The 22,195-nt window shown below is 46.1% G+C and overlaps 1 protein-coding gene across 10 annotated transcripts in view; it reads right to left on the bottom strand.

Annotated features, from left to right (window-relative positions):
- The window catches only part of PTEN1 (Calcium/lipid-binding (CaLB) phosphatase), a 281,037-nt gene that overhangs the window by 149,906 nt on the left and 108,936 nt on the right, over positions 1-22,195 (bottom strand). For 5 of the 10 annotated variants that reach the window (XM_086486434.1, XM_086486435.1, XM_086486433.1 and 2 more), the window contains one exon: positions 17,695-17,738. In XM_086486434.1, coding sequence (XP_086342560.1) covers positions 17,695-17,738 — 44 coding nt within the window. Of the gene's footprint in view, positions 1-16,876; positions 16,948-17,093; positions 17,627-17,694; positions 17,739-22,195 lie in introns of those variants that run through there. The other 5 variants (XR_015184796.1, XM_086486432.1, XM_086486431.1 and 2 more) reach the window with 2 other exon arrangements.

Raw genomic sequence — 22,195 nt, forward strand, 5'->3', positions numbered from 1 at the left:
GATTTGGATCACTTTGGCTCGACATGCACGACGCCCGGTCAGACTACTGACCATGGAGGAGATTGATGAGATCCGTCAGCCCGACCGATGTTGGATCTCTTGTGATCTAGCTATCCCAGCTAGCTGTTGTTCACACCTAGTAGTTTAGGATTCCATAGTATTTTATTGTGACATTTGTCATTTCATTTTTGTCATTGTTGTCATCTTGTGACTCTTACTCTGACTTTGTATGAGATCCACCACATTGTACTTTCTGGTCTCATAGGTCACTTTGGCCTTTTGAAGACGTTAATATAACATTTCATTTCATTTTTCTCTCTCTCTCTCTCTCTCTCTCTCTCTCTCTCTCTCTCTCTCTCTCTCTCTCTCTCTCTCTCTCTTTTGGGAAAAGTCAGGGCAGTATATTACTGAGTACAATATAATCCCCAGCGGATGCCAAAATAGCCTATCACGTGGGATGTACAATCTGAATGTAAGGATGAGAGCCACTATAGTGACAACTCGACTAGAACAATCTCATGGTGGTCGGTGTGATGAGTGGAGGAGAAACCACCGAGGGGGGGCATAATGCCATGTAATATGGCCACCTGTAGGTGTGAAGAAGAGTGGGGATCGGGCCCAACGCTGAAGGAAGGCAAATTGATGAGCCTCGGCTGTTCGAGATGTACCTGAGGAAGAATCCCACTGCCAAATCAGGGTGTGAATGATGTCCAGCCAAATGGCAGTGAGGGTATCCTGGAGGAGCTGTGGAGCCGCACTGAGAATGTGAAGACAACGAGCTCTCCAAACATTCCATAGTGTAATGCTAGTGATGACTGAAAAAACTTCATCACGTGTCTGAGGATCCCCCTGCCAAGCAATTTGTGGTATCATAGCCAAAGTCCCTCGCCGATAACCAGTCGAGGTAAGCATAAGGGCTAGATCTGTGTCTGAGCCCTCGTAGAAAAGATGCGGTCTGGGCATTGGCATCAACCATGAGACAAATCCCCAAGTGAGAAATCCATGCTGAACACCCGCTCTGCAAAGTAAAAAGCAAACTGCAAGCCACACTACAGCATGACCAAAGACAGTGTGCAGGTGACTCAAGTAGTCGCAAAGGACAGCGAGTACATAACGGATCATGACCCATAGTAGCTAGCCAAGTCCCAACTGGAAGTCTTGCATGTGCAATCATCCACATGAAAAAAGAAATACGACGAGCCGCATGTAAATCCCAGATGGCTCACCAAAACTGCTGTAGATAGGCATGGGAGAGACCTGAATGTAACCAGAAACGCATACGAGTGGGCTGCTCTGGGTGCTGTCTCATCAATGCTAATCTTCCAATTCTGACAGTGTACTCAAAGAATGATACAGGTGCACCGGTGGGGTTAGAGTGAGGCCAATGCCACTCTCCTGGGTCCCAATAAAGCTGAGATAGGGCACGACCCTCCCACACCCAAAGCCTCCAAAGTGCAGCATCAGCGGAAGCAAAACGGGGGTCAACACAACGACGCTTCCCGCGGGAGCCAACTACTCATATGGCCTCCCATCGAGCGCCGGGGGAGACAAGGTGCGGATAGGTGGTATCATATGTCAATCTAGCATGAATCCCCTGAGAGTAGTCAGTATCAACTGTGAACAACATGGTGTCTAAACGAACTAATAAGAGAGTGCTCTGAGTAAAGAGGCCTTCCCAGCCACAATGTGGAGGCATCTGAACCGTGCCTCGCATGACTACATCCCACTGTGAAGGAACGGCGGAGTCAATCTCAAGCAGTCTGTCTGTCACCCCGCGACCAATGTCATAATGTTCTGCCACAAAATCTGCCTCTAGCATACGTGTCTCATGAAACAACCGCATAGAGGCAGCAGGGCCAGTGTCCCAAGCAGCCCAATCAATGTGAGTCCTCTCTCCAAGCTGACGAGGTGGATTAACCGAAGAATCAAGAACTGCATCATTCCAAATGAGAGGCTGGCGCTCAATCTCCTCACGACATGAGGGAGGTGAGTGTATGATAGCCCGTCCCATGGAAACCCAAATCTGAAGGAGCGATCGGATGAAGGGTGAGAGGGTGGTGGTGGACAAGGGGGCATCCGTAAAGAGAAAACAATACCTTGTCTGCCAAGTATGACCATCTCTAGTGCCGAGGCATGGAGTCGTTGTGCAAAGAGCGGCCTGAAGAAGCATCTTCCAAGGTTCTTGGCTAGGAAAAAGACCCCGAACAATAAGCTTGGTAAGAAGGGCGCGGCTCTGTAATTCTGGATCAATAATGCCAAGGCCTCCCTCTGACCTAGGACGAATAATCGTGGACCAGCGAACTCAAGCACGAGTATCAGTAGTCCCATCTATGCCACTCCATAAAACGTTCCGCACTAGTCGGCGGAGCTGAGCTATCACACCAGAATGTAGCATCCAACAAGAGGCCGTATACCATATTGTAGGCAGAATGACCTGGTTGGCGACCAATGCACGGCGAGCCAACGACAGCTGTCGTGAAGACCAATGACATAGTTTCCTGCGAATAGACTGTAGTACGGGTGCAAACTACTGCTGTGAGGAAACGTCAAATCCAACCTGAAAGCCCAGATATCTACATGTCTGACCCGGCTGCAGCCATGTGAAACCATCAGCTACCCCCCAAGTAGGTATGTCATCACTGCCAACTAGTAACCCATAGGATTTATGCCAGTTAATGCGTGCACCACTAGCAATGCAAAAAACCTCTAGGGCCTCCCACATGGCATCAAGAGCAGCTAGCAAATAGCGCAACATCAGCATAGTGTCATCAGCAAACTCCTGATCGATAAGGTCCGGAGCTGTAGGTACTCGCATGGTCAAGCCACGAAATGCATGACTCTAAGCACGAAGAAAGTCGGACATAGTCTCTCCTACAAACAGATACAGATATGCTACTAAAGGACATCCCTGACGGACAGATTGAGAAAGCTCAAAACTGCGACTGACACGGCCACCAATAGTAATAGCAATGCTGGCAGTCCTGAAGAGAGCGGAAATGCCTAAGATCCATCTCGAAGGGAAACCCATCCTGGCTAATGATCCTTAGAGAAAGTTCCACTCAACACGATCGTATGCTTTCTCGAAGTCAAGGATGAAAAAAGCGAGAGATTCAGAAGATGATCTGGTCCACTCTACTACCTCATAATAAGTGAAGATATTATCCAATATGCATTGATCCATGACAAAGCCTGTCTGAGAAGTATGAATAATATCTGGTAAGAACGGTCACAAGCGATGGTTGATCAGTAACGCTAATATCTTATAGACCAAAGGGAGTAGGGTAATAGGTCTCCACTGTCGGAGCTGAGTGGTGTCACCCCCTTTCGGAATAAGAGATATGAGACCTGAACAAAGATCCGGATGCATATATCCTGATGCAAAGATCATGGTTACCCGGAACGGGAACGGCGATGGGATCCTTGCGGAACGGGGGAACGGCTAGGGGTCCGGAACGGGAACGGCGCGGAACGGGAGGTATACAAAACACGCAAATAGTGCATTTTTAGCTCCTTGTGTTTAAATACAAGGAGTATTAGAGTGCTTTGACTCTAATACTCACAAAAAACTCGTTTTGAAGAACATTCAACCTTGCTATGACTAGATGATGATGTGTGAGAGAGAGAGAGAGAGAGGGAGAGAGGGAGAGACTCGAGAGAGTGAGAGGGAGAGGGAGAGATTTGAGAGAGTGGGAGGGAGAGGAAGAGAGCTTGAAGACGTGAAGCCTTGAGCCTTGAGAGAGTGAGTCTTGAGAGGGAGAGATCTTGAGTGTGAGAGGGAGAGAGCTTGAGCCTTGAGGATTAGCTTGTGGAGAGAAAGGGGGAGGGGGGTGCATTTTATGAGTCCTTGAGGCCTTGCACACTTCAAAACAAAGCCCAAACATTTACTTCAATTTTTTCAATTTTTGCCAAATTTGTTTGTAGCCGTTGGCCGTTCCAGGGGCATTCCGGAACGTTCCGGGGGCGTTCCGGTTTGCACTGGCCACCCGGAACGTCAAACGTTCCGGGACGTCTCAGAACGTTCGGGAAGGGAACTGCCCCCCGGAACGCCGGAACGGGGGCTAGGGGGCGTTCCCCGGTAACTCTGGCAAAGATGTCCTGACAACCGCGAAGCAGTGGTTTATGCAATACATCCCAATAAGTCAAAAAGAAAGCTCTAGTGAGGCCATCCTCTCCAGGACAGGAGGATGGATCAAGACTCTCGATAGCAGCATGGAGCTCTGCAAGTGTGAAGGGTGCCAACAAGATCTCTGCCATAGTGTCTGTACAAAATAATCTGCAGACATATCAAGAATAACATCAGGATGCATATGTAGTGTCCCCTGAGCATCGCACAAAGTCCGAAGGGTGGTGCCAGGAGGGCGCTCTTTATGCGCAGCGAAGAAGTCTTTATTCATTCGATCAGCTTTAGCTATCCAATGAGATACTGAAGCATGATGAGTGAACTCAGACCTAGCCTCTTGTACGCGACGAATCTCCTCTGTGAGCTCTGTCTGTCTAGCAGCGAGATAAGCATCCTGAGGCCACTCCTCAAGCAAGCGCTGAGTGGAACCAAGAGGAATGTGAAGATCAGACTCGCGTACTCTCAACTGATGATGAATAATAGCAATCTCATCACGGCAGTAAATACTAGACTGAGTAATGCAATGAGCAAGAAACTCTCCAGGGGGACCACAATAAGAAGCACCCGTGGACCATAAGTCACGAATCTGCTGCTGCAAAACTTCAGTGGTGAGAACACTGTCAGGGATGCGGCAACCTCGTCTCTGTGCAGAGGATCGAGTGAAGGAGATAAACAATGAGATGGGTAAATGATCTGAGAGGCTGGTCCCTCGCCAAATAGTAGTAAATCCACCTAGAGCTGCTACCCAAGGGCCAATGTAAAAACAATCAAGTCGCTCTAATAATCTCCCCTGCTGTCTCTGAAACCCCCACGAGTAATGAAGTGTAGCAGGGTGGTGACCAAAAGAGGGTATGTGCTAGGCGTCAACACCTTGAATAGCTAGAAGAAATCGATCCCATGCTGGCTGCTCATCGGGAGAAATGGATGATAGAACTGGAGGTGTGATAGATCGGCAATCAGAGTCGCTCTCGACGTTGTTGAAGTCGCCTCCAACAACCCAAGAGTCTACAGCAGGTAGAACAGCAGCCAAGGAGGACCAAAAAGTAGCCCTCTCCCGAGGAGTAGTGGGTGCGTAGACTGACATAAAACCAATGATAGATTCCCGAATCCGAATAGAAATATAGACTGCTCTGCCAGCGACAAGGGTACCATGCTGCTGAGCTGAGGCCAAGTAACGTGGCCCCACTGCGATGCATACACCGCAACTCTATCCATGAAGGCCCAGAGCAGGCTCCCAAAAAGTGTGGGCGCCCGAGGGCATGAGATTACCAAAGGGAGTGGCAATCTTATGCTCCTGTACTAGTAATATATCCACAATGCCTACTATATGAGCGTGTAAATCTCTGCGAAGTAAAAGCTTACGGGAACCTCTTACCCGAGAAGTCTGTAAACCATTAGCATTCCAAGAAACTACATGTAAATCCATAGTCTGCATGAAAGAATTTGTAGAGCATCTGACTAACTGCGCATCTTCTTGGAGGCAGCTGGGCCATCCAAGGGGTGAGGAAAGCAACCTACAAGCCCTCTCTAAAATATGGTCTCTCTCTCTCTCTCTCTCTCTCTCTCTCTCTCTCTCTCTCTCTCTCTCTCTCTCTCTCTCTCTCTCTCTCTCTCTCTCTCTCTCTCTCGCATGCACGCGCGCGCGAATGGTTGGGCACACATTGGCACGGTTGTATGGATCCATTCTTGAGCAGCAGTTGAGTAATTGGGCAGAGGGTGAGGGTGTACGAGCAAAGGGCCAGGCCGGTTTCAGCAGGGGTTTCTCCACTCTTGATCATATTCTGAAACTCAGAGCCATCATTGAGGAGGGCAGGTCACATGGGAGACGGATTTATTGTAGCTTTGTGGATTTCCGCAAAGCATTTGACATGGTACCAAGAGCTCCATTGATGTGCACACTGCAAGAGATGGGGGTGCACATAGTGTTGATTTGGGGGATTATGGCTCTATACAGATCAGTGATGGGACATGTACGCACTCCAGAGAGGATATCTGATTTAGTTCACTCCACCATTGGGGTGAAACAAGGTTGCCCATTGTCTCCTACTCTATTTGGGATGTATGTTGATGAGGTGTCTAATTACATTGACAGAGCGTGATAGAGGTGACCAGCTAGCAGGGACGTGGATCCCATTGTTGTTATATGCTGATGATATTGTGTTGATCTCTGACTCACCAGAGGGTATGCAGCGACAGTTGGATGCATTACACAAATTTGCAGAGGATAGTGGGTTGTCTCTAAACCTTGGTAAAACCAAGGTCATGGTGTTTAACACCACACCACAGTGGATCAGGAGATCATCACTAACTTTCACATATTGTCAAGAGATTGTAGAGTATACGGATGCATACACTTACCTTGGGGTTGTCTTCATTGGCCGAGGTTTTCTTTGGGGAGAGCAGCAGAGACTAGATTGATTAGAGCTTTTGCGGCCTTGGGAGGCTTGGAAAGGATGTGATTGCAGGTTCAGTTCCAGGAACCTCGGACAAAGTTATGGCTCTTTGATACCTTAGTAGCCTGAGCTATGTTGTATGGGGTGCAGACATGGGGACCTTTTGTAGGTCAAGATGGTTGGAGACGTATGGAGAGGCCCTTGGTATCTATGTGCTCTCGATTGATCAAAGCCAAGGCCTCCATACCCCACGCTATCATTCGAGCAGAGCTAGCTGCCCCTCCTATGGAGATTGAGGCGCTTACCAGATCAGTCTCCTTTGTGCATAGCTTGTGGGATACTACTAGAGACAGATATGCTAGACTGGCCCTTGAGTCTTCCAGACATTTAGCTCTTCAAGGGGACACTTCAGGCTGGTATGCACAGATGACATCATGGTTTCAGACGCATGGTTTCACCATGGACAAGCTGCCCCCTTTCCAGTACTCTCTTCAGGCACCCTCGATGTCTCTTACACGGGTGGAGATTACTAGACTCATTCATCAGGACCTGATTCAGCTGGATACCAGGAGGACATGGATAGAGCCGCCACAGGAGTTGGGCACGAAGATGGCTTTCTATAGAGAGCATCTTCTCCGCCTCACAGGAGATGGGTTTGTGATTCGACCCAGCTACATGGACACACATATGTCTCATGGTTTGCAGTGTGCCATTGGTCAAATACGCACATCCTCACATCAGCTGAAGATTGAGATTGGTAGATTTAGAGGGATACCAGCAGACAGCAGGATATGCCGCTTATGCCAGTTAGAGCCAGAGACAGAGCTACATTACATATGTCATCGCACAGTGTACTATGAGATACGGGGCTGTTTCCATTGCTTATTCAGAGAGGGTTTTGGTCCTTTCTCTAGGGTCATGAGTTATGAGGATCAGAGATGTCTTGGGCTATATCTACTTGAGTTACACAGATATAAAGACACTTTACTAGGGAGAGATAGAGAGAGACAGTCCCAGAGACAGATTACATATTTCTTTTCACTAGATATGGGACAGCCAGAGGAGCAGTCATCATTGCAGAGCTCGGCCCACACTCATTCGACCACTACTGGCACTCTCATCGACCGAGCACTGGAGCTACGGAGATCCAAACAGCCACGATTGAGGAGAGGGGCTACATAGCATCGATGGAGACTACAACAGAGGATTTGAGCCATATTCTCTTGATATTCAGAGTGCATGAGGATGGATTCTAGTAGTAGTATCTAGTTCTTGTACCCAGACATGGTATTAGATTCACCATTTTGTAACAGATTGGTCTGATAGGTCATTTTGGCTTTGAAGACGTTAATATAACATTTCATTTCTCTCTCTTGTGGTTGAGGCGCTTACCAGGTCATTCTCCTTTATACACCACTTGTGGGACCTCCCTAGAGACTGATATGCCCGTCTAACACTTGAGTCCTCTCGACAATTAGCTATGCAAGGAGATACAGCATGTTGGTATCAGGAGATGACATCATGGTTTCAGGTACACGGGTTCAGCATGGATAGATTGCCCCTTCCTCATTGATGCACCCTCTCTAACTATTACATAGTCCGAGATCACCAGGGGCATCCGCCAAGACCTGACTCAGGTAGATACCAAGAGGACTTGGATACAGCCAACATAGGAGCTGGGTACGAAGATGGCTTTCTATAGAGAGCATCTTCTCGAGCTTACTGAAGATGGTTTGTGACAAGGCCCAAATACATGGACACCCACTTATCTCATGGGATACGATGTGCTATTGGCCAGATATGCACGTCTTTACACCAGCTTCGGATCGAGTCTAGTAGATACAACGGAATACCAGCAAAGGCCAAGACACATGGAGCCTGGGACAAAGTTGCACTACACATGCCACTGCCCAGTTTACTATGAGATACGAGGCCACTTTCACTGCCAGTTCAGAGAGGTCTTTGGGCCACTCTCTAGAGTCATGGAGTATGAGGACCAGAGATGTTTGGGACTGTTTTCGCTTGAGCTACCTAGACATAGAGAGAGCCTAATGATAGGAGAGGCTAGCCAATCTCAGAGACGGATCACAGCCTTCTTTAGAGCGGACATTGGGCACCTTGAGGAACAGCTACCACAACAGAGCTCACATTCTACTCACGCCAATGGCACGCTGATCGATCGAGCGATCGAGCTGGGGAAATCGAGACGACCACGACTGTGGAGCACTAATCACTTTGGCCCGACATGCACGATGCCCGGTTAGACTACTGACCATGGAGGAGATTAATGAGATCTGCCAACGACCGATGATAGATCTCCTGCGATTTAGCTCTTTTGAGGATTGTACACCTTGCTCATCTTGTACCAGCCTTTGTATCAGCCCTTACCCATTATATCCCCACAAACACACCTACATTGTGTTGTACTAGCCCTCAGTCACTACTTTCACCCCCCTACTCATATCCTACACAATTCCAGCTAGTTGCTTAGTTCACATCCAGGAGTTTAGGATTCTATAGTACCCCTTTTTCAATACCTTTTTCTTTTTGGTACTCAGATATTGTATCAGATTCACCGCGTTGTGACTTTTTTGGTCTCAGAGGTCATTTTGGCCTTATGAAGACGTTAATATAACATTTCATCTCTCTCTCTCTCTCTCTCTCTCTCTCTCTCTCTCTCTCTCTCTCTCTCTCTCTCGTGCTTTCTCCCCTTGGTCTCTACGCTTCTGCATCGTCGACTTTGACATGGTGTCAGAGCTTTGTGCTTGAAGACTCTTGGTGGAGGACGTGCACTCTGGAGCAACCGAGGAGAACTGGCGCCGTTGAGAAGCAGAGGTGAAGGCTCTCATCCGCTATAGCTTTTTGCTCAGCGTCCAAAAACACATGTGAAGGTGGGGAGCTTTGGCAGCGTTTTGGAACACAAACAGGCAGAAGCTCTATGGCTAACGGCAAGGGGAGCCACCGTCATGCAGGCAATAGGCGTTTTGAAACACCGGTAGATTGCTAACATCTTGAAGCTTGCGATAGCTGAACCACCATTACACTACGTGCATTTGAAAATGCGTGCCGACAACGGCTCTCCCTTAGCGACGACAGTGACCCCCTTGGGCCATTGCGTCTTAAAACGCTCCCATGCAGCATGTCAACAACACCTCCACAGTCCGCTTGACGGTGATAACCCCCACCACTTGCCGGAGGCCCAGTTTCCCTTCCATGCCACAGCGTTTGAAAACGCTGTGGGCAGTTTGCCCTGGTGATTTGGAGCCCAAGCGAGGGGTATCAACTGTGGGTTGTGGTAATTCGCTTGGGGCAGTTAGAAGACGACTTTAAAGAGCCCTCGAAGGATTTTTTTGGTGCGGCTTGGTGGAGTTTTATGCGGCCATCTTCTGGAGTGCAAGAAAGGAAGAATTCTACTTTCCCAAATCTAGCACGTGCATCATGGCCCGCCCGCTTGCTCGAGCACCAACAACGACCAAAACCAACAAATGGCTATGGATAGCACATTGACCACCATCCAATTAGCAGCCTATGCATCGACACAGTTCTAAGGGAAACCGGTAAATTGTTTGGCTGGAGATTGTGAAGCCAAAAGCAAATGGACGAGTTCGCTAGAGAACAGAGGCAAAGGCAAGCTTGACAAGGATGGCAATACCAATACTCAGTTACCTGCCTCAGTACCCACAAGGTCCGACATTAGTTGCTATAAATGTGACATGACGCTTTGTTTGGCTCGGGAGTTTGAAGCCAAAGGCAAAAGCAGGAACTCACAGGAAGACAAAGACAAAGGCAAGCTGGATAGAGATTACGGTAATAAAGATTTGACAGAGGAGATCAGCATGGCACACGTGGTGGCGACCACAGTGGCCACAGCACCAAATTTCTAGTCAGAAGGCATTGCCTCCACTAGCTTCAGCTAGAGAGAGGCTTGTGAGTGGCAGAGAAGGGCAAGAAGTGCTCCGTATAATTAATTTGGACCCATGTGTTGGAGTTCAAGTTATCGATGTTTGAACCCGTGGGTCGGAGTCAAGGCACATGGATCTGGTAGGGAACCAATCAGACTTATCTAAAACACTATGGATGAGTGCACCAATCCATTGTTGGTGGTTGGATTATGGACATGATGTGTTTCAAAGTTCATTATCTAGGAATATTCTGGCGTGATGTATTCACAGTTCACGAATGGGGATTCTTGGACATAGTGTGGTCTATAGTTCATATTTTCTAAAAGGCAACCAATGCTCAAAATGGCATTCTTCTAAGGTACAAAAATGAGGGTAGAAAATCTGAGGTGTATCCAGTAGTCTGCAGTTGCAGAGGTGTCCATAGTAGCTTCTACATCGACTTGGTCTCACTATTTATGTCCAATATGAGCTACAGAGAGGGTGTTAGAGTTTAGGCATCTCAAGTGAACTGCCCATAGTGATCCCATTATTTATTTTGGCTTTTAGGTATTTATTTTACTTATTTGTCAAAGTTTGGGTAGGGCAATTTATTGAGGTGGGTATATATGTGACCCCTCGCCCCCATTGTACATTGTATCAGTTATTCATTACCAAGGTTGATTGGTTCAAGAGACTCTCTCTCTCTCTCTCTCTCTCTCTCTCTCTCTCTCTCTCTCTCTCTCTCTCTCTCCCCCCCCCCCCCCCCTTTGGTCTATACGCTTTCACATCATCGACTTTGACAAAGACGTTGTCGGCCCTATCATGGTGCTTGCCAGGGCAAAGGATCACCTTGAAATCAAACTCCCAAAATAGAAGTAGCCACTGCTAAACCTAGCCTGCAACTTATGGCTTATTCAGCAGATAACGTGAAGCACGATAATCACTAAAAATTGTGAAGTGTACACCCAATAAATAATGGCGGAATTTTTGTAGTGCATAAACATTAGCTAAACCTTTCCTCTCTGTTGTGCTGTAGTTGCGCTCAGCCTTGGTGAGCAGGCGACTTGCATAGTGAATGGATAGATCCACGTTAAATTTTTTGTTAGGCTGAGTCTGAACAGCGCCAATAGCAGTCTAACTAGCATCAGTATGTACATGAAAAGTGACAGACCAATCAAGGGAAACTAAAATATGTACCTCGGTGAGACACTTCTTGAGACAGGTAAAAGTTTGGGCCTCAACCTTGGACTACTAAAAGGGTATAGTGGCACTAGTCAGACACGTCAAGGGTACGGGGTTGGGCAACATCTACATACATGCAAATGAACTTGCGATGATAAACGATATGGCCTACAAAGCTTTGAGCAACTTCGTGGCTTTTGTGACTCCATGGGACATTTTCAATTACACACGAATGTCATTTCGGCTGAAAAATAGCCCACCTTCCTTCAATCGTACGGTCTACATTATCTTTTTTCTTCTACTCATTGATCATCTTTGAATCTTCATGCACGACTTCTCAACATTCTTTGGCGCTCAATGTTCCACCCCAGTAGAATGTTGGAGGAGCACCTAGCTCAGCTCTCCGCAATAATCCACAAGTGTTGGGAGGCGCGTGTTAAGCTCAATCCTAACAAATGCCACTTTTGGTCGCTCAAGGTACACTTTATAGTCATGTATGTCTGCTAAAGGTTTAGTTCTTGACCCTGACAAGATAGTGGCCATTCTGAGGTTGCCTCCAACTGATTGTGGCCACTCAAGCCATCCATAAAATTGTAGAGTATGTGCCCAGCCACATCTTCTAGCACGGCTTGGGTGAAAGGGGTTGGAAAGCCATCACGGACTGTCACCTTGTTCAGAACATGGTAGTCGACACAGATGCAGATTTTATTGGGACACTTCTTGGGAGCTATCACCATCCCAACCACTCGAAGTGTTCCATGGGCACAATGACACCTACTTCTTGCATTTTTTCAAGCTCGAGTTTGACAGCTTCTACATACTTGGGGTTGACCTTGTATTGGCTTAGCCCCCTCAACCAGAGGGATAGTGTGGACTCCTAACTCTGGTGGAATCCCTTCCAAATCTTCGTAAGACCAAGAAACAACGTCCTTGCAAGAGTCCATAAGCGCAGGATGACGCCACAGCCAAGCTGCTAAAAGAATGAGCTGAAGGTTGTCAGGGTCACTGAGGTTGAATTCCTTGACTAGGTCCGGAGGGGGTACTCACAAGGTTGACTCAGAAGACGAAGAAGTCGCCGCTTCCTAAAGCTTAGAAACATTTTGAGCGGGTGTTTGATCAATATTGAAATCAGCATATGCTTCTTGTAGCCAGCCTTGGGGAAGCTCATCGCACGGTAGTTCATCAGACACAAGGGTGAGCTTTGCCTTAGTTGAAGAGTCAGACATAGAGGAGGTTGAGGGTTGTGCGATTCCTATGAAGGAGATTTTTTTTCCTCTTCTATGGTCCTTTATAGGCTCACCAAGCCCAAAGTCTTCCACTTTAGAAGCAGCACAGTCATCAGCCTCTATGACCTTAACACCTGCTTCTGAGCTAGGTGGCACATTGGGGCCAGCTACTCGAAGAACAACCACTCGAGCAGGTCTTCCTCTCATCTATCAAGTGGAGTGGGTTGTTCCAATTCCGGGTTGGTCTCCATGGAAAATGAACTATGATGCACCACCGGATCCATCCCCCCTTCAAGGCGAATTGGCTTCATTCAGGATCCAGGAATATGAATCCACATTGTGTCATGTCCCCAGCTTTAGTGTGTTCTAGCCATGGTCTGCCAATGAGCATGGGGAAGCCGCCCTCGAATGGGGCGGGTTGGGTAGGTTGGAGACTTAATGTGAGCACGGTGAGCTCAAGCATCAACTATCACACCATCAACTATCACACCTGAGAATTGCCACCCCAAGAGACACAGTGAGATGAGGGCTTCTGTAATCAATGAGGGGAGCACTGGGGAAGGATATGATATGGGACTCGAATGGCTGCACTAGGAGGTGCCCGCCACTAGGACCTACTCTGGGTTAAAGAGATTGCATGACCGCAAGGGTGTCACTTTGAAATCGAACATCAAGCCAAAGGATTTCATGGAGTGACACCTACTGAAATGTTTTCTTCAAGATATCTTGTATTGTAGGTTTTTCTCATTCGATCAGTGGCTGTAGGTCGGCTACTGGTTCCAAGAAGGCCCCATCGATATTAGAGAGCAGAGAGGCAGTTCCGCCCCTGGCACTTGTGGATGGCTTGTCAACTGTTGGAGTGTACTCATTGGTGAGACTGAAGATGGAAGAGTTGGCCTTCTTGGGAGACTAAGGCCGAGGGCTGCCCTTTGTGCCCGAGTGAGGACACCAGTGGGCTCCCCTACCTGCTGCAACTTTTCTTGAGGGGCAACCACGTGCAAAACGGGGTAGTTGAGGGATGGTTTTAACTGTGATCAAATTGATTTTGGAAAACGTGAATTCAGGTTGGCTTCGACTTGGACTCGAAGATATGGATGCGCGTTGTTTTGGACAATCCTTGCTGCAATCATCCTCAGCCTCAGTGCAATGTCAGCAAGGAGGAGACTCTTATGGTAGAGGACATTTGCTTTGGTAATGCCCATACTCTCTGCATCTATCGCACAAAATGGGCCAATTGGATCGACAAGGTGGGGGGCGAAGTGGTCTCTGCTCCTGCAGCATGGAGGTGGATATTGAGGTGTAGAAGCTCGAAGGGGCTGACGGAGTGTTAGCATGATAAAAGATCTGAGATGGAATAGCACTTTCCATACCTTGCATCGCTTGCTTAGGAGGGGTAGTCAGCAAAAGGGGCATGTGATTTGGGTGGCCATAGGGGCAACCATGTTTGAGGCCGGTGCCAACTCTTGTTGACAAGTAGGGGCGAGGCTTTATTGTAGTTGTCGCAACCCCTTCAGGTAGTAGAAATCTTTGTCTTCATGTCCAAACTTTTCACAGAAGTAGCAATAAGCCTGAAGAGGGCATTCTTGTGGAAGATGCCTTGGAGAGATACATGACATACACTAGACCACAAGCTTAGACTTTTGCTAAGCCCGGAGCTCCTCTAGATCTCTCTTGCTTTGGTCCAAAGCTTCTTTATGTGGGGATTTCTCCTCTCGAAGAGACAAGAACCTCTCCTCTTGAAGATGTCATTGTAATTTCAGTGCTTCGAGTTCCTTGCATACAGAAATCAAGGGGTCAGATACACTTTCCATGAGATCTGAGGCGGTCTCTACCTGTGGGGGATCGCTCTACTTGTGGGAGGTCCTTGAATAACCTCCTTGCTCCCTCTATCCTGGTAGCGGACAAACTCCTTCAGAGTTGCTTCAAGTCGGAGAGTCTCCCGTAGCTTCGGTTGAGACGTCTTGGGGAGAGGCTTCTCCGCCCACTTCTTGACCATGAATTATCTTGGTTCCTAGGGAAGCTTAACGACCAGAGACTTTGTTCTTATCATGAGTTTTGCAAAAGTCTCATTGGTTGGAGCACTTAGTTTGCCAGCTCATCCAAAACCTTCTCTTGAAAGTCTCTTGGTCTGAAATCTTCACACAACTATCACCTTAGTGTTTCCCAATCGTAAAGTGGTTCTCTACAAACTGACTATACCATTTGTCTGCTAAGCCATCCAAGGTTGATAGAAAGAGCAATAGTTAGGCATCTTCTCTATTGAGGCCACGCTAGCGTGGTCATCTCCATCCTCTGTGGAGAGTCCCTAGAAAGTCCAAAGCTTTATGTTTACCTTAGCCAAAATGCTTGCTAGATCCTCCAACTAGTTGTAACACAGTGAGTGGAAAGTGTACTGGAGGAGGTGATAAGGGTGGTGAGGAGCCGGTTGAGGTGGATGCCAAAGAGGGTGGTGAAAGTGGGGATGGAGAACTTCTTCCTGGAAAGAAAGGCTGATGCTTCTGTGGTAGTACTACAGAGGACACCATAGGGGGCTTGGTCAATCTTTAGACTGCCTTGTATGTGCCATGCAGTAGCAACAGACCCACCCAACCTTGAGTAAGAAGACCCTTGCACTTGCTGGACAGTCAAGACCACTGGACCAGACTCAACTAGACTAGGCTAGACTTGACTCGACCAGGCTAGAGCATGCTAGCTGGACGAGGGGCAAGAGTTGCAGCTGGACGATGGCAAGAGTCGACTAGACAAAGTTGGACAAAGGCCAAAATGGAGTTGATCATGCTAGACCTGACCAATTAGAATAGCAGACTAGACTAGGGAGAGAGACTAGGCCAAACCAGTTAGTTCAACTTAGACCAGCAGATTAGACCAGGGCGAAAGACTAAGCCAGCTAGCAGATTATACCAAGGCGAAAGACTAACCCAGCTAGCAGATTAGACCAGGGCGAAAGACTAACCCAGCTAGCTCTTCGACCATGTACGCTCAATATAGTGAGACTTCAGCTGAGGTCCCACCGGGCATGCCAAAAAAGATCACCTACAGCATAAAAGTATGTCGTGCTCTCTACTGTGGGTGCTCCCCAGTGCAATGTTCCAAAAACCTCACTCCAACAGAAAGAAAACACTATAGAGCAATGGAACAAACTGAACTCAATGACACAATAGTAGACTCCATACTCAGTGGAACTCGACTAACTCATGGAACCAGTACACTCAGCTCCAAGCCCAAGACTCACAGGTACAATGGGGGTGTCGAGGCTCCAACTGTGCAGGGAGAGTGCAGAGGTGCAAGTGCTAGACTGGACACAAGACTCTAGACTCAATGACGCACAAGATGTCTAGGAAGCATACAATGACTAAAACCAACTGAGCATATATACAACCATAAAGGGAAGCCAACAACTAGCCACAAATATCTCTGACAGTCCAGCTGCGCCTATCTCCAAACTGTAATGGCGGTTAACTGGCCGCTGTGTCCTCTCGACCACCAAACCCTGTGTCATGCCAGGTGTCACTGTCCAGGCGAGAATCCACCCAAGACCAACTATAATTGTGTCCCCCGTGCAAGTGACACTGTAGCCTGCTACACTTACACCCTTTCTACTTTACTGCCAAGGGAGAGTTCTAATCTTCCAGCGGCCCAGACTAGTCAGTGCTTATATGATTATGTATCACTCCATAACAGTCTCAGTGTGAAAGACTATAAAATAGGTGGAATTTAAGTTGCTAAACATGTGAAATTTTCCTGAAAAGCTAGGATTAAGCATGCATTGTGGTCAATAGTTTGCAAGTTCAGTACGACTCTCATTCAAAAGTGCCTATGGGCTTTTATCACCATGGTCTTCATGAAGATAGTCGATACAGTTTATATAGTCATGTCTCATACTTGCTTGGAAGTAAAACCATTTATTATCTTCTCTCTTCAGATGCCATAAGATCCTAAAAGGAAAAGAAAACTATCTCTTATATGGAGAACCAAATGTAATGACCAACCACTTTGAAAAAACCACTATAAGTATGTGAGTCCAATTTGACCTGATCATAAAGTCGAGATTATTGGGAGCTTGAGATTATTTACCACACGTTCACAAAAGGAAAACATTATTTCCGTTGGAGCAGGATTATGATCTGAGAAAGGTATCCATTCCACTGGCATAACATAAGATAAACACATCAGCAAAAAATGCAGGCATAAAACTAGATTAACAACATGGAGCACTGGTAGGAATGTTTAAAAACGCGTATATCTGACATGGGTGCCACTAGCATATCAGATGCAAGCTACAACAACATACCCATAGATCATGTAAGGCCTTGAGAACAATGAAAGCCCTGGCCAAGGGATTTCAGCACCAAGGTAGCCAACCACACTTCTTGTCTCAGGCGTTGTATCATGGATCCTCTGCTTTGGCAAATCAGCTTTTAAAAGTGTAAGAGTCCAAACAGTAATTGTTTGAGGGGTCCACTCTGCGTCGAGTTGAGAGGGGTTTTTTTTTCCTCACATACATATAAATCAGTTTTCCAACTGTAAACATAACCGTGACCAGATTATGTCGGCATTGCATGATTTCATGATCATGATAGCATCTTGGGAGCGAGAGCGGGAGCTGCGGAGCAAAGCCAGGCAGTTGAGAACACTTCAGATGTTCTTACATGCAGAGACATGGATTTGACAGCTATAACATTCTCAAGGCCACCTGGTTGCACATAAACTCTAGAGCTACCCAAGCAGCACTGAGGATCTCAAGGCCACCTGGGCTTTGCACATAAAACCCATGCAAACTTAAGAGCAAAGTGAAATATGTTTTTAAATGCAATAATGCGTTTGGACTAGTGTACACCGTGAGATCAACATAAAGGAATTTAAACAATCCGTTTGTGTAATATTACACATACCATTTCCACCAAGTTTAGCTGGATCGTAAGTTCGTTCTGCACACCTGCCAACAAACAATTAGCTCTTGTCAGGTGAATATATCCAGCATGTATACACTACATGCATCATATACATGCATCCAGAAAAGGCATAAACTCACCATAAAAGGAAGTGCAAGTTAGTAACTCATGATAGTAATCCATAAGTCAACATAACCAATAGCTCTATGCATATTATAGAGTAAATCCCACACACAAAATTACCTCCCATATTATAGAGTAAATACCTCCCACAAACACAAAAACAATGTTTTCTATTAGTGAATTATTGAGGTTTCATCCTGGTCCAATGGGTATATAAGCAACATGGAACATGGAGGCCAAAGAGGAGGTGCTTTCACGGTCGCCCCTTGCTCCATATCTATTTCTACATCTTTTGAGTTGGTGCCATATTTTTTCAGAGAGAGAGTTAAGGTTTTAAAGAGCTACGACTATCTTCGTGGATAGATTATGATCTTTCAAACGTTAAAATACAAATGACATGTGATTTACTTGTACAGCTGAAGAAGTTTACTTTTGAGCCATCTGATATTCTTTGAATACTTTTGGTACAATCATGCACAAACCCATATTAGCTCAGACTAATCATACGGATTTTCTCAGGCATGAGGACTAACCGTGACGTTTTGTTAGACTAAAAATCTAGTGTCCACTTAGAGGCAGCATTGGGGTTTTAAAGGGCACAAAGGGGGCAGAGTACATGTTATTGACTTTAAACATCACGGAAAATTCCAGCCATCTGATATTCTATGAGTACTTTTGGTTCAATCATGCACAAACCCATATTACTTTTGAGCCATCTGATACTCTTTGAATACTTTTGGTACAATCATGCACAAACCCATATTAGCTCAGACTAATCATACGGATTTTCTCAGGCATGAGGACTAACCGTGAAGTTTTGTTAGACTAAAAATCTAGTGTCCAGTTAGAGGCAGCATTGGGGTTTTAAAGGGCACAAAGGGGGCAGAGTACATGTTATTGACTTTAAACATCACGGAAAATTCCAGCCACTCCTTTGGAATTTGATCCATGCCGCTTAGACTTGTCTTGTCAAGGAGCACAACATCCTTGACAATATCTTCACCTTTTTGGAGGCCACTTCCTTGGCTTGTATATATGATGAGGATATGATGGTATTTCTCTTGGAATTTGAGAAAGCTTACAATCAGGTGGAATGGAGCTCCTTGAAGGGACTATCCATTCCCGTTCGTCTTATCGCTACATCCTCCAAGGATGCATATACCAGGCTTGGGCTACCAAGTAGGACTTGATTTGACACTAGAGCAATAGATTGCACCCCAACTCCTAAGCATTAAGAGGAAGCTTCCCCACTAGAATCAGCATGTCTTTCTTTCACAAGGAGGATTGTCATGGCCAAATAGATGCTCTTTCCAAGGATGTGGTACATTTTGTCTAGTTAGATCTTCTCGAGCTCCTATATAGGCCATGTATTGACCTCCGGTGAGTGACCGGACGGAAACACATAGATAACCACAATCTATAGACTTGGCAACACTTTTGTACTTCAAAACACTTGAATAAAAGAGAGAGAAGACGGCACAGTGCAGTGGAGTTCCAAGCCAAGACGCATTGGCCCCAAAGATTGGCGCCCCTTTCGTATTTCTTTAATATTGATCTGCAAGAGTACAACTCCCGTTGGTTCCAAATCTTCCAGCTTTGCATCCAAATGCCTGAAAGAGTGGCCCGAGGGGCACTTATAAAGAGTACAAGGAATGCTAAAAGCAGAGCCCCAAAATCTGCTAACTCAAAAGCTTGCACGCCCAAAAGCCCTTGGCCTCAAAAAGCTCATGCAAATCTGCCAAAAAGCCAGCTAGCGGAATTCGCGAGAATCCGTACAGTCCTACCACTGTCAACGTGAATCGCGGAAGCTGTTCGTACAATCAGCGTAATTTCCGAAAGTCTGCCACGTCAGCTCGTTAATTTCTAGGGAGCTTTTTTAATGAGTTAACTTTATAAGTTGGTAGGACTTCAGATTCTTCCCTTTAATAAATTAGGCTCCACGACAGGAACTAATAAGTTGGGATTTCTTTTATTCCTTTCTCATCTTCTAGGTTTTAGGCCCCTCGGCCGGTTCCTACAAAACTCAGTCAATTTAGTCCAAGACACACACAGTTGCCCTAGCATCATGCAGATAACTTGAGATGCAAATACTTCGCAGAGCATTCCGGCTTTGACCAAGAGATTGGCATGGACCACCTTCCCAGGGAGAGTGAATCTAGGACAGGCCAAACAAACGCATTGGACCGATGTGTCTATAACCTTGGCAAAGAAACACTGACCCTAAAACCCGTCACATACCGCCTTCTAAAATCAAAGCAATCGTCCTCGATTGCATGTTACAAACACTCATACTTCTAACATTCACGTAGCTTAGAATATCAAAATTGATCGTTCAATCATGCATTCTTGTGTCATGATGGCCGTGCACACATAAAAGCTAGCTACAGACACCTCGAGTGCGTTTGTAAATCTTTCTTACGACCAGTATCTTAGCCAACGCCTGTAAAAGGTCATTGGATCTTGCTTGGATGTCAATCACACACCCAAGACCTTAGCCAATGCCTATAAAAGGTCATTGGATCCTACTTGTGGTGGGTGCACACACCCAAGATCTTAGTCTTTATTAATCATAAACTCATACAACAAAATTCTCAGTTCATCTCCATATATAGTCATGGTTCTTTCCTTATTCAACCATCACTCCTTGAGTAGCATGATTATTGAAAATCAACACCAACTCCTTCAATTAGGTAGTTCATTCTCTGGCATCAAATCAGGCATTGTAGTGGAGATAATGTGTTGTGCTCTGTACAGTGGGTGCTCCTCAGTGCAATGTGTGTGAAATCTCGCTCCAACAGCATGAAAACACTAAAAATATTGTAAACAATGAATAACAGAGCAAACACAATGACTCACCAGTAGAACTTGAACAGCATGGGACTTGACTAACTCAAATGAACCAATACAGACTCTGGCATAGCAGCGCACATAGCTCCACGCCCAGAACTCACGGGTATAATAGGGATATCGAGGCTCAAATGTGCAAGGATTGTGCAGATATATTGTGCATGAACTCAAGACGTTTGACCATACAAAGTAGATAATGATGATGATGATGACAGAATGTACGACGACTAGAACCAACCACACATATGTATCTCCTAAAGAGTCACCCACGGCTAGCAAATATCCCAATCCAACTAAGCCTATCTCCAAACTGCGTTGGTGGTGATCTGGCCACGGGTGTCCACTAGGACCACTTGCCACCTATCTCACTGCCCAGGCGAGAGTGAACTCCAGCCCAATTGCAGCTAATTGCGTGTCCTGTGCCAGTGTGAACTCCAAAACCAAACTGCAACTAACTGCTTGTCCTGTGCCAGTGACATTGTAGCCCTGCTACAAGCATGATACTTGTAAAACCATGGCATGCCCAATAGAACATCACATCCGCCCAATTCCATACTGTAAAAGTCAATTGGATCTGTAAATGTATGAACTTGTAATCGAAGTGATATGATCAATGGTGTTGATGATGTGTAGGTTCCATTAGCCATTTGTGCTTTAATTTGTGTCCCTTTGGCATATTCTTCAATACCTAATCTTGCAGTAATTCTGGGGACATAAAGTTTTGCATAGAACCTAAGTCAAAGAGGATAAGGGCATCTTGATCTTTGACTTTTCCCATTGCTTTACATGGTTGATTGGATGTTTCGACGGTAGAAGCACCTATCAAGTCCAAAATCAATCCAACTAAAGGTCAGGACTTTTTATTTCCTGTGTTTGCATTTGTATGGGGTCGTTTGTTATTGGGGTTTTCCAGGCAGTCCCAAGTAATATGACCGTGAAGGCCACATTTGTTACAACTTCCTTCTATTTGATATTGTGCCATCTCTTCAGGAGTCAACCATCAAGTAGATGTGTCGGCCATTGTGCTAGTTTGCGGTTGTGGGGGATCTTGGACGGAAGATTGAGGATTTGGGGTTCTCTTGGGGGAGGGAGTAGTCATGATAGTGAACACCAGTTCTTTCTTCATAATGTGGTAGCCCACTCTTGCATGAGACATAAGCTGCCGCATATTTGAACCACTTTTCCTATACAATAATCTTGTAGTGGAAAAGGTAAGCCCATAGTGTACTTCTCAATTTGTTCTGCAAAAATAATTTCTCGAAAGTTGGAAATTGGTAGATAAGAGTCCCAAAATCTTTGGTTGTAGATTGGAATTGTGTTCAAAGAATACATCCAGAGACTAGACCATGTTGCAATTATATCCACTTCAAACGTCTCATCAAGGAAGCTTGGGTAGAAAGTGAGCTTGAAATCATGCCAGGTCTTTGAACTGTCTGGATTCTTGGTTAGGGTGGCCCACCATCTCAAAGCACTATCTTTGAGAAAAGATGTCACGTAGCAACTTGGATTCTTCTGTAAAATTTCCGTTACT

Source organism: Adiantum capillus-veneris, chromosome 17 (genome assembly GCF_014529385.1).
Source record: "Adiantum capillus-veneris isolate H3 chromosome 17, ASM1452938v2, whole genome shotgun sequence".
Lineage (NCBI taxonomy): Eukaryota > Viridiplantae > Streptophyta > Polypodiopsida > Polypodiales > Pteridaceae > Adiantum > Adiantum capillus-veneris.